The sequence below is a fragment of the Anopheles merus genome, unplaced genomic scaffold, assembly GCF_017562075.2.
Source record: "Anopheles merus strain MAF unplaced genomic scaffold, AmerM5.1 LNR4000579, whole genome shotgun sequence".
In the NCBI taxonomy this organism is placed as follows: Eukaryota; Metazoa; Arthropoda; class Insecta; order Diptera; family Culicidae; genus Anopheles; species Anopheles merus.
The window spans coordinates 21,656-38,468 of NW_024428159.1; the positions used below are offsets into that span (position 1 = coordinate 21,656).

General features: G+C 44.6%; 3 protein-coding genes, 1 long non-coding RNA gene and 2 pseudogenes across 5 annotated transcripts; 4 read left to right on the forward strand and 2 right to left on the reverse strand.

The window, feature by feature from the left end:
• Positions 1 to 128: 128 nt before the first annotated feature.
• On the reverse strand, positions 129 to 7,602 carry LOC121602702 (Fanconi anemia group I protein-like). Of its 2 annotated transcripts, XM_041931476.1 has the most exons (15): positions 7,157 to 7,602; positions 6,374 to 7,067; positions 5,660 to 6,315; positions 5,472 to 5,584; positions 5,166 to 5,390; positions 4,704 to 5,094; positions 4,453 to 4,617; positions 4,232 to 4,386; positions 3,832 to 4,163; positions 3,233 to 3,757; positions 2,948 to 3,164; positions 1,942 to 2,885; positions 1,489 to 1,874; positions 1,264 to 1,423; positions 129 to 1,180 (listed from the first exon to the last, which is right to left on the reverse strand). In XM_041931476.1, exons 1-12 carry the CDS (start codon positions 7,250 to 7,252, stop codon positions 2,084 to 2,086), a joined length of 4,371 nt encoding a protein of 1,456 aa, XP_041787410.1. In that variant the 5' UTR covers positions 7,253 to 7,602; the 3' UTR covers positions 129 to 1,180; positions 1,264 to 1,423; positions 1,489 to 1,874; positions 1,942 to 2,083. The 2 variants fall into 2 exon arrangements, with proteins under 2 accessions (XP_041787410.1, XP_041787409.1); XM_041931475.1 differs by having other exon boundaries at positions 1,489 to 2,885.
• A 512-nt stretch (positions 7,603 to 8,114) lies between these two features.
• On the forward strand, positions 8,115 to 9,701 carry LOC121602703 (CD63 antigen-like). Its single transcript, XM_041931477.1, has 5 exons — positions 8,115 to 8,374; positions 8,437 to 8,625; positions 8,705 to 8,875; positions 8,954 to 9,190; positions 9,261 to 9,701. The coding sequence occupies exons 1-5, from the start codon at positions 8,294 to 8,296 to the stop codon at positions 9,405 to 9,407; spliced, it is 825 nt and encodes a 274-aa protein (XP_041787411.1). The 5' UTR covers positions 8,115 to 8,293; the 3' UTR covers positions 9,408 to 9,701.
• Positions 9,702 to 10,353: 652 nt separating this feature from the next.
• Positions 10,354 to 11,095, forward strand: LOC121602705 (NADH dehydrogenase [ubiquinone] 1 alpha subcomplex subunit 13-like). The gene is made up of 3 exons (XM_041931478.1): positions 10,354 to 10,459; positions 10,574 to 10,794; positions 10,863 to 11,095. Exons 1-3 carry the CDS (start codon positions 10,366 to 10,368, stop codon positions 10,998 to 11,000), a joined length of 453 nt encoding a protein of 150 aa, XP_041787412.1. The 5' UTR covers positions 10,354 to 10,365; the 3' UTR covers positions 11,001 to 11,095.
• A 411-nt stretch (positions 11,096 to 11,506) lies between these two features.
• LOC121602709 lies at positions 11,507 to 14,781 on the reverse strand (annotated as a pseudogene).
• LOC121602710 lies at positions 13,848 to 14,210 on the forward strand. The gene is made up of 2 exons (XR_006006473.1): positions 13,848 to 13,947; positions 14,033 to 14,210. It is a non-coding gene; the product is annotated as an uncharacterized LOC121602710 (long non-coding RNA).
• Positions 14,782 to 15,410: 629 nt separating the features above from the next.
• On the forward strand, positions 15,411 to 16,575 carry LOC121602701 (annotated as a pseudogene).
• Positions 16,576 to 16,813: the final 238 nt, after the last annotated feature.

The window sequence follows — 16,813 nt, forward strand, 5'->3', positions numbered from 1 at the left end:
CCGTTTCCAATGTTTGTTTTTCATACTTCCTGCAAGATCAGTATTATTTCGATTTTTTTTTTGCTACGCAATATCCCCGATAACTTCAAAGAAAAGAAATTGCTCCAAATACCGTTGCTCCGGTTTACGTACCGTCGTTTTGCTCACTGGTCCACTTCTACTGGTTTGGTTTATTATTATTAATAAAATTAGAAATATACAGTGGTCTCCTACGTTGCTATCCGTCAGCTTGCTTACTCGTTACATACAAAATTTTATTTTACTTTTCAAGTTTTTAATAAAAAAAAAACGAGTCTCAACATACTCCCTTGCTAACGTCACCCATTTTACACAGATTCATATGTTTTCGGAAAGCATATTTGCTTAAAAAATTATTTTTACATAAACTACACCGAAAGTCTCGCTGATGGGTCAGTATGTGTGAATTTAAGTCCATCGCCAGTATAGACTTGTTGCAACAGGGACACTTTACGGTGGTATGATGCTTCTGGCTATGATATTCAGATTGCCATTTGGTTTCGAATGTTTTTCCACAATCTTCGCAGGCGTACGATTCATCAGTTTTGCCAGCTAACAGTTCTTGATGTAATTTCAAACCGTTTGATACCGAAGCAGTGTCCTTATCTGTAGAGCTATTTACACGTTTTCGTTTTGCATTTGCGTTATAAATTTCACATTCTTCATTGCCATCACCCGCTGGTATTAAACGGTCATCGGCAGTAAGGTTATCCCTTTCGATGGGTGTTTCGACTGTATCGCTGTTCGATGAATCGTTTTCATTATTTAGATTAGAGATTATGAACTCTTCACAAACTAGAACCGAACAATGTTTGTCAGCAGCACCATTCACTAGGCTTGTCGTTGTTTCACAGTCCATCAGATATTCGCTTGTCATTTCACTGTGTTCCAAATCCTGCTTCTTATCGGAAATAATGTGACCGTTTTCTTCAACCGTTTTCATTGAGCTTAATTTTTCCAGTCCATTTTCTTCTAAACCCTGATCTTCGAAGCCTTCGAAGGAGTCTTCGGTGAATGTGTTATTTGATCGATTCGTTTGTGACGTATCCTGGAGAAGCTTTTCCTGATTGTTTTTCACTATCTCGCTGTAGCTGTGAAAGTCTAATACGTTCCACGAACATTGCTTGCAGGTGTACTGAGGTAAATCCTCATTAAACTTTATCTGTGTTGAAACAAAAAGATTAATTTGTGCCATTAGTAATGGTAGCTTGCTAAACCCTTCTAATGTTTATTGATTGTGCGTACCTTAAACCTAAACACAGCTGCAAGTGCCTTTTGGAACGCTGCGTCCAATACGGAGGAGCCACTATCGTCTGGATCGACGTCACGCAAACACAATCGGCACACCGCGTCACTCATTGTTGGCTTTTTTGAAAGGACTATTCGTATATTTTACACAGCGAAACTGTAACTTGGTTACGCATTAAATAGGCAACGAAACATTGTAAGCTAGGGAGAAGCTGTACTTACTTATTTGGCACACACGGCGAGTCCGAGGGTAAATTCGACGAGCCAGACACAACAACCTCCTGCAAAGATCGTCTCTATGGTGCCACAGTGCTGACAGTATAGAGATTATAACACAGTGTTGTCAATGTGTACAAGAACTTTAGCCTAGTTTTATCGGTGTATTGTAATTACACCAGCCCCTACACCAACAGCATCAGGCTAACAGATACCATTCTAATAGCGTAACAGAGTACATTAGTATTTGACGGGGTTTGTCTTAAATATTGGGCAAGATCGATCCTTACTAACACTACTAAAGTAACCTGTCAACTGTTACAGGGGTTCAGGTTTACTCCTGCAAATTACGCCTACTCTCATTTTAGTTTTATCTTCATCGTAATAAAGAACTGAGAACGGATGAATACAATTATTTGATTATTTTGTAATTCCTAATACTGCCACATGTATACTTACGTAGCTTTGTCACACAGAGTTACAAGTTTTTCGATGTTTTTTTATTCTGTTGAACTTTGCTAGAAGTTCAAATTTTCATTTATTCGTTACCTTGTGTCATGGATTTTGTAGCACAATGTGCCATTCTATGTTTCCATCTTCATTATGTATCATTTTTTCTTGCGCTTCGTCTTGGCAACCCCAGCGTACGTGTTCGCGTAACAGGCTGCACGCCAGGCTCCACATTTTCCACATTCTGTACGGCACTAACGTCCTCCAGTGCACGTTTGTTTATTTTCGAGCCCGATGCTGATTTCCTATTGGCCGCTTTGGCTTTTTTACTCGCCACCGGTGGGTCCACTTCCACCTCTTCACTTGCGTGCTCCAAGGCACGTTTCTTCGCCGCCTTTCTGGTGCGTTCGTTAAGTTTGGCTAAATTTTTCAACGCAAGCGCTTCCGCACTCAGGGACGTTTTGTTAGCTCTCGTTTGCTTGACGGCACCCGTTACCTCTGAACGATTCGAACAGGCCGTATGATTAATGCTTCCTTCACCATCATCATCATCACCATCGTCGTCGGCGTTGTCCGGATCCAGCTGTGGTTCAACTGCTTCCTCGTCCTCGTCCATCTCCGTTCGGTCCGTCACTGTCCGCTGGATGGCCTCTACCAGTGCAGACGTTTTGATGCGAAAATCGCGCACCGTGCCCATGTGCAGCAGGTAGGTTAAATCTTTCTTCGTTTTCTTGCTCAGCTGCATCACGATTTTGTTAAACGTTTCAATGCGAAACACCAGCTTGGGGATCAATTTTGTCTGCCGCAGCACCTTATCGCGATTTGATTTCGCTTTCGCCGAGTTTACCGGTTCGTCCCCTTCGTCCTGCCCGATAATGTTCTCCTCGACGAATGGAATAAGGTCGTAAATCTTTGAAGCAAGTGGTTTGGATGATTTCACCACTAAATTAAACCTTAAATGAAAAAGCGACAAAATTATTGGAATCTTTAGGATATAAGCCAACCGACAACATACTTAGTAACGTCGTAAGCAATCGGAACAATTGCGTGACGAGCCAGAAAATGTTTGCTCAAGTTGGCAAGACACCCGTAAACCAAAAGTAAGAGTTTGATCAGCGCATCCATCGTCGCTCCGAGAGGCAAATTTGCATTGCACAAATGTGTCAGCGAGCCGAGAATGTGCACCAACTGAGAGCAGATCGATCGTTCGATGGACTTGAGCAGTTGTGATGCTGTAAGATAAGAGATTGTTTTATTATTTGGTCATCGGATTGGGTCGCAATATTGCCACTGTACTTACTCTCATCCGTATCGTCCAATCCAAACACTTTCAAACGTATCATAAGACTGTTGGTGCGCAGAATCAAATGCTCGATTTCTTCCAACTGCTGTCGAAAGATCGCACACAGATAGTGGAACGTCGGTTCGGCCGTGGCGGAAGTGATCGATTTAAAATAAAACAGCGGGCTCGTCTCTTCTGCTGCAATCTGGCCAAACTTAAGCTCCAAACGCATTGCTATCGAATCAAAGTACGCTCCCGTTTGTGTGCGGATGCGCAAATCAAACAACAGCCGATGAATGATAGCAAACGATTTCTGCTTCAGCTTGGTGTTGATGCAGAAGTTTTGCAACCAATCGTACCCCTGCGTCAAGTGGTCTTGATTAGCAACGGACGATTTGTACAGCAGCTCGAGGCACTGCAGCAAACCCACGACGATTTTCTCCCCGATCGGTTCGGGTTCGGATCCCTCTTTGAAGCATTCGTCTACGATCGTTTGCAGCTGCGCAAACAACTCTTTCTTGAAGGATGGTCCAATCGTGCAACCTAAAAGCAAATAGAAGCAGTCAACTAACAGGCTTTTCTTTCTTGCAAACAGCACCAACAGCAAGCAAACTAACATATCAGCTGCAGAAAATCGTTGAACTTCCGTTCATATAGCTCGACGGCCGAGATAAGGCCCTGCCGAAAGCATTCTACAGCGGCTTGTGCTACCAGGAGGCCACCGTTACCGATCAGCTCGGTCGTTTTCTTGATGCATCGATCGTACACCAGCTTTGTGCATTCAGCCAAATGGCCAAATATGCGTTTGCTATGGTTCACCTGCCAATAATCCGGCATGGAGCGTAAGCTTTCCAGCTTTTGGCACGCAATCTTCAGTATGTACTGCTGCAGATCGCGATTGCCGCGGAATATTTTAAGATCTTCTTCCTTGCCGTAATTGGTCATGGTACTGAAAAGATGGTAAAGGAATATATTTTTAGGGATATGTTATTTTATTATCATTCTGCTAACACTTACTCAAGCGAAATGTGAAGCATTCTCTCAACAGTGGCCAAGTCCCAAATATTTTCTGGTTTAAACGAAATTCCTGTCTTGGAAGAGGCGTTCAACGTTGATGCGTTGGCTGAAGCTTCTGAAATTTGTTTTTTGTTTCCTTTTTTCGGCTCCATTTTCTGTTCACATTAAAGTAAAAGTACTGAATTAGAGTAATAGGTTTTAGAAAACACGATAACACGTACCTTAAATTTCTCAACACAATGTTGATGATGTTTGAACAGCCGTACGAAATCGCGCAATAGCACGTTGTCGGGCTGCGTTTTGTATGCGCAATATGCCATCGCAGCTTCGAGCATGTTTAAGTATTGGGTTGCAATGACCAGACTCTTCGCATCCAGCGTGCCAGCCTGTGAAATAGAAAAAAACAGCAGCATATGAATGTACAGTAAATTGCTCTTAACAAGCGATGATATAATATGACAACAGGTCCTACTATGCCCAGATCATCGACGCTCAGATTATCGATCCGTTCGACAACAAGCTGCAACGTGCTCCGTACCGCACCCGTATCATGCTGAACGTCATGCTGATCGCAAAGCACCACACAGTGCACCATGAACGCTGTCAAGCGTCCCACATTGTCATACACCACTATGGGCCGCTGTTCGTCCGCGGAATAGTAGTCCTCGCCCATCTCACCCTTGTACCGGACGCACTTGTCAAAGTCGATCCGGAACGATTCTTTGGGATTCTCTCCAAAAAAGCTTTCAAAGTGCCAGTCAATGAACTGTAGTACGTGCGGCAGCAGCTGCGTGTTGAACTCAACGGCCCTTCCGAGTGCTTCGTACAGCATCTGTCGCACCTCCAGCGTTTGGGTAAAGCATCTGAAAGAAGGGACGAGAAGAGATGCAATTGCTTAAAATTGGGTCCCAAACAGTGAAGCCACGAGACCTACTTTCGCAGCATGCCCATTATTTCCAGCGTTAGCATGTCGAAATGTACGTTCGGATTGTTCTGCGATCCATAGACGGCCTGGGAGAGCAGCGACATGCCGGAGATGGTTAGCTGCGTGTAGTTGCCGCCACCGCTGCCCATAATCGAACGGCGGGCATTATTGTTTTTCAGTTGCTTCAGCAACGAACAGAACCCAAACACACCCATTATACGGGTGGAAGTTTCACTGTGTGGATGGATTGAAAAACAGAAGGATAATTTGATAATTGTAGGAGAATGTCGAGGCAAAGCGACATTTCATCTTTACCCATTGTACATCGCTTTCCGCAGCACTTCGATGTAGCGATCGCGGATTGTATGTGAAATTCGAAGCAGCGGAAAGATGAATGCCATAAACCGCATTGCATGCGTTCCATTGATCTACAACAAAAGGGGGAAAACAAACATTATTGTTCACGCAAAACAGTAAACTACCCAAACGACTGCTTCTCTTACCAGCAGCAAATAATCCATGATGAATTGTATCGTGTTCGTACACTCCGACACGGTGAGTGCGTTCGTCAAGCTTAGCGTCGTCAAGCACGTGTTAAACTGCGATTCCTCCAGGTCGGCAAAAAGATACTTTTTAATTTTTGCAATGATCCCGCTGCCGAAGATAAAACGGCGCTTGATGAAGAGCTGAAAGAAGTTGATCGCTATGCCGTGCAGTTTCGGTTGCTTTTTAGCGAGCAGTAGCGCGAAAGCAAAATTAATAAGCCCGGGCGTTACCACCTCCTTCCCTTCCTGGCTGTTCTCCGTCAGTATACTGAAGAGCTGATCGATGCGCGCTATAACCGATGGTTCGATGCGTCCACGGCACCACGCGGACTGGCTGCACATTTCTCGCTCCTGCTCGCTGATCGCTATCAGCTTGATGAGGAAAGCCATTATGGGCGAGGACACGACATCGGTGGTGTCCGGTTGGCGGTTAATTTTGCTCATCGCAAGCAGCGCCCCAACCAGAAAGGGCGTCAGCAGCACTTCCGGGTTGTTTTGAAACGGTTTAAACATTGCCACCGTTTGCGCTTCGTCGACCCGGAACTCGGTTACGTTCGAGAGATGGAACAGGATGGTTTCTTCCGCCTCCCGGATCTCGCTATCAGAGTAGCGATCTGTAAAAGAAAATTTTATTATTACTTTTGTTATTAAAACATTTCTCCACAACCGTACCAATACTATCAAAGTCCGTCGTATCACTGTTTTCATTCGACAGCACTTTTTTGTAGTAGTTTTTGTGGAAGTACTTCTGCAGCGCCATCAGCGGCACGACCAGCAGCGACGGATGCTTTAGGCAGACGTGAAACAGCTGGCATGCCAGCGGCGGAAGCTCCAACGGTTCGATGTTCTTCAGGCTGTCCGACACTTTCGTCACAAAGATGCTTGTCTCGTCCTTCGAGAGCGATAGATCGCGAAACATGCCACACAGCGCCGTCAGGATGGTGAGCTGCAGCTTCATCTTGAAGATTTCCTCCAGCACCTTCTGCCGGTATTCGGCACCGGTCAGTAGCATCCCGTTGGCATTGAGCCGACCGGAATTGCCCGACAGTTGCAGTAGCGTTTGCGGAAGCAAATGCTTCCAGGTAAGACATTTGGGATCGCCGGCCCGAATCGATTCGATGCACAGTTCGCAGATCTCGACCAGCTGTTCCGGCGTGAGTGAGGGTAAATCGGTCAGCAGACGGGCAATAAGATCGAACACCTGCTTCGTGGACAGCTCAACGACGTTCAAGTGCTGCAGCACGGCCATAACGAGCTCGAACCGCTTGCCGGTACATCGATCCGAGCTGGCCAGCCCAAGCAGGGTGAAGTGCCAGAGCGTGTACCCGTCGATGGAGTCAATGTTCGAAACAACCATATCGATTAGCTAAAAGGATAGAACAGGGATTTCGATCAACATTCGTAGGGCGTCGCTACACGATGCATTTCACAACGTTGTTGGCACGGTTTACTCACTTGCGAGGAAGGCAGCTTCTCGAGCAACTCTTTTAACTCATCATTCTGCCTTTTCTGGCCCAGTTTGATCACTGATAGCATAAGATTCGGAGGCATTTTACGTAGGCAAACAACGCAACACAGGACGCACAACGAGAACAAGCAAATTAGACCGACACGGGCGGCGTACAAGATTATTCACGAAAACGTAAACATTTAAATCGCGCCAACCGACTTGTTTACGTTTGCAAATTTGACATTTCCCTTCAACCAAGATGCGCACATACAACGTGTTTGCTCAAGATCCGTATAAGTTTCTTGCTTGCAGGTTTGTTTACGTTATTTCAGCTTGCGTACAACCACCCCCTGTTCGGTGCGGTTTGTTTTGTTTCGTGCTGAAGATTTCGTGATTATTACCCACTCTCAATTCCCTAATTTCACTTTGCAGCACGGAAACTAATACAGATTGATCAAAATTAATAACAAGATAAGCGAAATGCTATTTAGAATTTTGACGATCCCTTCCACCGACCGTGGCTACGCAAACAAGCATTCCCTTTGGGCGCACGTTTACACAGATTTTCTTACCGCACCAGTCATCTCCTCCGTTATTTGCATTGTCAGCTGAACGTGCTGTGAATGTGTTTTACTGCTTGCACCAGCTATTTCTATGATGACATAGGAATGCTTTTGGAATGAAGCGGCGCATCATCATAGGGCGCAAGTAGATCATCAGAACAGTTGCCATGGAACGCAAGGGAACACATACTAGATCATACCATGCATCGATCAAAACAGAACAGCATAGCTACATAGAGCTGCACCATTGCAATCCAATGTCTCTACAACAATAACTCAGCAACGAACGATTCCAATGGAGAGACCCGGTAAAACGTGCTATATGGCATAACGATCAAATGAAAAACAAACAATCTGAACCCTTCTGCTCGGCGCGGTGTTGAGGAAAACGTCCGGAAAGATGTGGTAACCACCGGTGTGTTCTTATCAGCCTTACTCGCCCTGAGTCTGATTGTGCGCCTGTGTGTGCGTGAGTGTGTTATTTTTTCTATTTGCTCCACGCGCCTCCAGTCTCCAGTGTGTACATCATTCACTTCGCAGTGCAGTGAAATCCCAGTCGAAGACGCGTAGTTAATCGCAATGAAGGAGCAAACCCCAACGGGAGGATGGTCCAAAAAATGGATCAAAATTTTCTTCTGCATGATCTGCACGATGCTTTGCGTAACTATTAGCTAATGGTGCAATGTATAAGGAAAGTGAATACAAAAAGTTTTTTTTTGCAGTACTTGGGCGTACTGGTGCTAACCATCGGCACGGTCGCCCGGATGCAGTATGAACTGCTGGATGTTCTGATGGACATTCGGATGTATCGTTTGATCCTGTTCCTGCTGCTGGTCGGAGCGTTGTGTCTGGTGCTAGCATTCATAGGATTCCTCGGGACCTGGAGAGAAAATCGACCACTCCTGTATACAGTAAGTGATGTTCGTTGTTGGCGAAGTGATCAAATGGTCCTAACGATGGACTGATAATTACGTGCTTTTCTCGTGTCAGTTCTGTTCCCTTTTGGTCGTGTTTTCATTGATGGAGTGCACGGTTGCATTCATCGGGTACACCCAGCGGGATCGCATGGAAACGGAAATGGAATCGAACCTGTGGCTTTCGGTTAATCAGTATCCCGTTGACGTTACTTGGCAACCGTACGTCGATTCGTATCAAATGCAGGTCAGTTGTATTCGCGTATTTACTTTAAGCATGCAGATGGCGTTTAATACATGATGAGTGTTTTTTTATATGTTTTAGTTAAAATGTTGTGGCGTCCATAACTATACCGATTGGCTGATGGCGATGCCACCGGACGATATCACCGAAGATGATAAAGATCTGATAGCGCAGCTTGTCCCACTTTCCTGCTGCGATCTTGCAGATACTACGCAATGCACAATCTACGACGCCGGCTGCCACAGCAAAGTGTACGAAATATTCTACGAAACGGGCAATACGGTGATAACAAACACGCTTGGAGCGGTGATACTGCAGGTACGATACACTTTTGGATTGAACGATGCATAGAAAATTGAATATAAAATGTTGTTCTATTCCATTGCAGCTATTGGGAGCAGCGTTTGCCTTTTTCTTGGTACGCAAGCTGCGACTATTTACGCAATCCGACGAGGGCTTTTTCCACGCTGAAAAGCCGAACCCATTGGCATACTCCAAATTGGTCAACATTGCGATATCGACGGAAAAGATGTAACCCATCCAGTAGTTCCGTATCCATCCCGCTGTCGTACATTTTTAGTCAGCTTTAGCGGGCCTTGGATTCTCCCCTCCATCTGGCAAATCGGCCAAGCGGGAAAAAGTACTGCAGCGTGTTTATCAGTTAGTGCAGATAGATAAGACTGATATGATAACACAATTTAGTCATTTACCAATACATATGAACCGGCGCTAGGCGTGGCAAGCTGAAGAATGTCGTTCGGGCAGCGGTTTAAAGCAGCTTTTAGTGGAATAATAAAATAGAAATTAAACAGTTACTTAACATTGAAAAGGGTCTTCAAATGGATAACTACCATAATTTTCATTCTACTAGAAAAATGATGTTTTTTGTAAGTTTCGAGCGTCGTGAACATCTTAAAAAAATTCAAATTGGACCCTTAAAAATTGGAGGCGGTCAATGAGGGTTAGCAGTATGATGATTCAAAATTATTATATTGTGTTAATGGCTCAGTTTAAGCCATGTCAAGAACAACGAAAAAATAGACATTATATTATTAATATCTAATATCAAATTAGATAATCAATAATTTAAAATAATAAAAAAGGTTTTTATTTAATTTTATTTTCTATTTCAATATTTAATATAAGGTATGTTATTTTGAATGACTTATTATACTTCGAAGAATAGATGTATGAATACAAAACAAGTTTGCCATTTACGTTTTCGTGTGAGATTTACAAAATTGCAACGGTTTTCCAAATTTCCTTTCAAAAACACTTATCGATGCCGACGACCGAAAGTGCAAAGTATTCAACTAAGGCCTATAAATTGACACGACAAGCGAATGACGTTAGCCGCGATTGGAACTGACAGCCCCCCGTACCAAAACAAAAATTTCACGATTTTGCTCGGCTTGCGAAAGAACCGTCTTCCGCAGGGATCTGCGGTTCTGTTTTGTTTTTTTGATAGAAGCAAACTCGCGTGAATATTCAAGATGAGCAGCCCCGCCAAATTGCAGGATCTTCCACCGAAGGGTGGCTATCAGAACATCCCTTTCAAGCGCGTGCCAGCGAAAACCTACTTCAAAGGTAGATACAGTTTGCGAAAGTGTCGATTATGTCATCACAAACACACTCCTTCCTCCGGGAAGGGATGGGAAAACACACACAAGCGGTAAATAATTATCCCAAACCTTGTTGCAGGATGGCAAATGATCGCTGGCTATGCCGGCATCTCGACCGTCGGACTGTTCCTGTACTGGTTGAACGTGAAGGAGAACCACCGGAACGAGATTGAGATGCGTTCGGCGCGAAACGTCATCTATCCGCTGCTGCTTGCCGAGCGCGACCGGGAGTACCTGAAGCAGCTGCGACGAAACCGTGACGAGGAGGCCGAACTGATGAAGAATGTCGAAGGCTGGGAGGTACGATGGGCGCGAGATGTCGTTTGTTTGTCGCTGTGATTCTAATTGTATACAATCTCGCTTCCTAGGTTGGCACGTGGTATGGTGAGCCGGTTTTCAAGACGATCCCGAAGGATAAGTTGGTGGAGCCGACCTTCCAAGAGTTCTACGTCCATACTGATTACAAACATATGGCTCAGCGTTCCGATGTAAAGTTGATGAATTAGGGAGCCTTGTCGTTGGCCCTGAGTGTGGTTTGCAATTGTAGAGGAATGCGTTATTAAAAATAAAATCAATTGTCATCTCCGATGATCTTCAAAAAAAAAAAAAAAAATAGACCCAATGTACCACCCCACGAGTGCAGGATGTATACGGGGTAAGTAAACGAATATTTTGGTAGCAATAAGGGGATGGGATAAGGAATAATTAATGTAAAGTAACTTACGCAACGCAGAGTCGGATGCGATCCAATTGGAATCGATTCCAATCGGTGGGTGCAGCGAGTTCGCGTCGGGTCGATCCACAGTAGGTTTAGTTCGCTGCTTGGATGTTACTTACCTACTTTGGGTGTGATTTGGCCCGAACTCGCTACACCGACTGGTCAGAATCGTTTATGCAGTCTTGCATCTACTGAACCTAAGTACCATATGGATCGACTTCAGCGACTCCGGGTCTCTTATGGATGGCTCCGTCCCTTTCTTTCATAAAATTAAAGTGAAATGACACGTGTATCTATTATCTAGATAACTTGGTTACAGTATATTTGCATGTTTTGCGTGTGTGTAATGGTTCTTTTCGAAGCAGGAATTCAAACATTTTATGAGTTCAAAAATACACCGCAACACGACAGGATACTTCAATCCTTAATAGCTGCTGACGCCTTGCAGTTTGATTTGCTTGGCCAGATAGCACGCAAAGAGAATTCCAAAGAACTAAAATAGAAGAAGAAAAAAATGTCATAAAACATTATTACTTAAATCTCACACGAATAAATGGTAGCTTAAGAAGCAAACCTGAATCACTGCCAGTGCTATTCCAGCAGCACCTAGGCTTACGGCGTGTGCCTTGATGAAATCACCGAACGAATCGATGCATCCCGTTTTGCGCAGCGTGGCACTGGTGGGATCCGGGCAAGCAACATATCCGACAGCACCTTTTATGAAAAAGCAACAGCAAAAAAAAAAAACTATTAATCACCATCCTCATAGTTCATGCAATAATGTTGCATACCCGTCTGCTGCCGGCAGCAAGTCATCGGTAGGAAAGTTTCATTGAATTTCGCCGCATTAGCACGTCCCCAGTCGGAGCTGTTGTACACTCCGCAGCAATCGAACTGGAATTGGAAAGAAAATATTAGCCCGAGCTCTTGATGCTATAGGAAAATCATGTTCAAATCCTACTCAGATACTCACATCGACCTGAATCTCGTCCCAAACCAGCGTAATGTCACCAGCGTTCTCGCCGCCATAGCTCTTCATCGATGAGTTCAGTGCATTGCTCACGAGTTCGCGGGTGTCATTGCGCAGCACGTACCCACTGATACCGGCCGCCAGTTCCAGTATAAAGATCAAGATCAGCAGGACGGAAAACTGCAAATAACAACAAGCACGGGATGAGCAAACACAGCGATTAAATACAGGGAGGAGAGGCAGGAGACAATTAGCATCCGAACGCAAATGGCGGCTTACCGTTAGGGTCATGCAGTAGTTTTCCTTGTAAGCGCCGCAACACCCGAAAAAGGCAATCACAAAGATGAACGATCCAATCACCACCAGAAGGTGGGAATGCTGAAGAACTTTGCGTCGAGAATGTCGCGGAAGTTGTGATAAGCGCCTTGCACGGTTAAGCCAACCGCCATAATGATCACGCCCGTGATCTAGATAAGAGAGAGAGAGAGAAGGGTTAAAAAGAATGCAAGATTAAATTGGTTATTTGGTTGGTGTGGCTTTTTAGTATCTCAACTCACCGCAAAGAAAAAGTTAAACAAGAATAATAAATATTTGATAAAATTCGCACTCGTTGAAAGAGCCATTTTCGGAGCTGGTTATACAAATCTGAAACGAAATGAATGGCAATTAGTCTTTCCCCCAATGAAAAGAGAAATTTATCTTAACTTGTATTGCATATAATAGACATAAAGAACTTATTTCAATTAAAATACATCGCACAAGACACCTTTTTTCGTCCTTGAAGCCGTCAAGCTAGTCTAGTCTAGTGCAGTTCTCTGTTTGCAGTTCGACGATATGATTGGCCCTTTGCAAACGCCAAGGGCTATTTACTCACAGGTACGTTCGAATTACGCTGTAAGTGGTTCTGCAAATTAGCCAAGTCGAGGCAAGGAAGTTTACTGGCCACTGCGAAAATAAACCCATTCCAGCAAAAGATGCTAAACACGATAAGATAAGAGCGTCTATCGGGGCCGTACTTTCGAGACCTCATATCAATCGAAAAGGCAGAAGGAAAAAAGAATGCACGGCTTACATTCGCCTTCAAGTTGATTAATCTCTTCCGTTATTGTTGAAATTATAAAGGGTGACAAATACCTTTCATAGCTGTTTTATGTTTGCTTTACTCTAGCATTTGCCAATTTGCTCTCTTCCCCAGTGAGGAAGAATTTCAATCAAGATTTGCCTGTCCATGATTATGCACCAGTTTGCCGGCATTTTTTTTTAAGCTATACTTAACGGACGGGGTCACGCTAATTCAACGGTGTTGTGGTCACGCTACGACTGCATTCGCCACCAAGCACAAACAGAGGACAACTTTCACGTGTGAGATTATTAACCGGGTGGGCAAATGCGCGCCACCATTACACCGAACACATCGATTTCAGGGCCAAAATATCGATCCAAATGAAAGGGGTCTACTACTCCAGGGGCCGCATGTTGTACCGGTATTCCTCCGGTGTGTTGTTGTGGAGCTTGTTTTGGGGGACCGTGGTGGGCTGGACTCCACCAACCACCACCGCACATCATCAGCATGATAAATTCATGGCTTGCTGTAGTGGTGGGGGTTTTCTCGTCGGCCTCAAACAGCCTGCGACTATTATGCTGAGCAAGCCTTGGTGGATTGCTTTCGGTTGATACAGTTGGGGCGCGCGTGCGGTGGATGTTGTTCTTCTCTTTCTTCTTCCATGCGTTTCGTAACACCTGTAAATTGTGCTTCGCTTTACAGGTAAAAAAAAAAACACAGATGCCTACTTGATTGTTCGCATTCGCTTTCATCTATTTTGCGTTCTTCTCTCGGTTTGCCTTTTCAGCCTAGCCACACAGCTTGCGCTCGCGCCTGTTCAGCGGAAAGCGTTTCGAATGCTGCGTATAGTGAGGGTGCCGTATGAAAATGAAGGAAAATTTCCCCGAAAATGAGTCATAAGCTGAAAGCGCAAAAACGTTGCCAGCAACGTGGCAAATTACACCAACGCGTGTTTGAAGGAAATGTTTTCAACAAACGTTTTGCTTGTTCCTCGCCCCTAACACCATAATTTAACGCCAAGCTACTATATGAAGCAAGCTACGGAGTGTTATGTACTTCAGTTTTATACATACATACGTATGTATTGTTTGTAGTAAATGAGCCACACACGGGAACACTTTTTTCTTCCAGCTTGTCACCAGCTAAACCACCCGAGGCGTCAGCGCGCGCATTTCTGTGTATGTGAGACTGTGGCTTACTGATAAGATGCGTAGGTGTGTATTTCACTGTGCGGGTGAACTGCAAACCACCGGGCGCAACCGACTCAAACTCACCCCGTAGCAGAATAATTCCTTTCACGATAATACACGCAGAGCTTTCCCCGTGAAATCTTCTACAAGAACACGTGTTTCTTTACTACGCAAAAAAACCAGAACCTCACAAGCACGCACACAAACGATAGAGCCGGTCACTCTCACATGTACTAGGAGACTACTACCAAGATCTACAGCGCTCGATACACTTGCGCCACACGTCGACGACCAGCCCGATGCGCACCGCACGAGCGATAAAATGGGAATGCGAGCTGAAAATTACATGCAACAGAGCGCGTTCGGGCATAACAAACCCGCCGGCGTCGATGTGGTTTACACACATCTACACATCCCTTGCCTACGCTGTTGCATGTGATAATATCGATCGATGACGAATGGCACTTGAAATAGTCGCTCGGTCGATTCGTGTGTTCCGGAAGCGTTTTGCGGGGGAAAGGAGCAGCTGCGCGCGGTGGCAATAGGTTACGGCATTCAATCATAATTGAATCTCGGTGGTTTAGTAAATTTGTAATGAATGCATTGTTTTTAAAAACAATATTATTTCTTTGTACATTAGACATAAAAATATAATTACGCTTTTTTTACGCGTACGATATACACTAACCTACGGGGGCGCAGTTTGTTTGTAAGCAATGAATAATTTGGATTTGGTATTTATTAATTCATTTTGAGTCCTTTGTTTTGCAAATGCCATTGCTATTAGTCGTGCCAATAGACGGTTTCGATGATAAGCAAAAACTTGCCATGCTGTAATACATCAATCAATTATTTTCTAGGAAATTGCTTTAGTTCCACACAAAGTGGTCTTTTTGTGAGAATTTAACAACTGCTTTTGAAGTTCTCTTTTATTTGTAAGCTAAAGAGAACTTCAACTTCCCTTTTGTGTGGCTTGCTGAAATGTCAATCTTTTGACAGCTGCCGGTACCGAATTTTGTTTACAAACAACCTTTGTGAGTGTACAAGCTCGCACTTTCGCTTACAATTTGTGTAAAAACCGCAATTCGCTTTGGTTTTCTTGTGTTTAAGTTAACACCCTCAACATGAACATGCTAACGCACTTCGGTCCCGACTCGGGGGGCCGGGTTAAGGTAAGGAACGACTCCGCTCTACTCATTACACGCATCTCTCCATATGCATTCTCTCCTTCCCGTGCTGTCCTCCCCAGGGGCTGACGATAGTGAAACCGGTGGTGTACGGCAATGTGGCCCGTTCGTTTGGCAAGAAGCGGGAAGAGGACGGGCACACGCACCAGTGGACGGTGTACGTGAAGCCGTACCACAACGAAGATATGCAGTCGTACGTGAAGAAGATACACTTCAAGCTGCACGAAAGCTACGCCAACCCGAACCGCATCATCACGAAGCCCCCGTACGAGGTGACCGAGACGGGCTGGGGCGAGTTTGAGATTGTGATCAAAATCCACTTCACACGATCCCACCGAGCGGCCGTCACGATGTACCACATCCTGAAGCTGTTCCAGTCGCCCATCCTGGATGGGGAGGTTTCGACGCAGATCGAGGGCAAGAAGGGTCTGGTGTGCGCAGAGCAGTACGAAGAGCTGGTGTTCAAGAACCGACCCAGCTGATGCAGCAGCAGCTGACGAATGTAAAACCGGTCACTACCGGCAGCTGGAAGCATGATACGGATTGTAAGCGTCAGGCGTTAGCGCGGACCGAGAGAGGAAGTGGGCAATACACGCTTTTCTAACGGGTTGCCAATTATCAATCTTCTTTGCAGTTGAGGAAAAGCAGCGGCAAGCGTTGGAAAACATAATCGACACGAAGGCGAAGGTAATATCGGAAATTGCACTACTGAAGGAGAAGCTGAAGCTGGCACGGGAAACGATTGCCAAGTTCAAGACGGAAATGTCCAAGGTTCAGGGACAGCAAGCGGCAGCCTGAGCAATCTCGAGAAGTAGTAGCGTAAGTTTTTTTTTTCACAGTATCAGTCATTTTAAGTGTACACTAACAATTAAGGGATTATTTTCGATTGTATAATAAACGACAACATGAAGAAGAAATGGTAAAAACGACATTGAAACATTGAGACAAACGAACAGAAAGTACAGTATTTGTATGATTTTTTTTACTTTTCTCGTCGTATCATCATGTAGCAACTAACATCGTGTGGGTTGTTTCTATATATGCCCTAAAGCAGGATGCAGCTAACATACTTTCGTGCCTTCATTCTATCTAATTTTGTTCTGTGTTCCAAGTTTCGCTGATCCGCCGCTCATCAAATTCACTCCAAATTTTGCAATAGACGATGAATTATTTAGTAAAGCTGTGATTTTT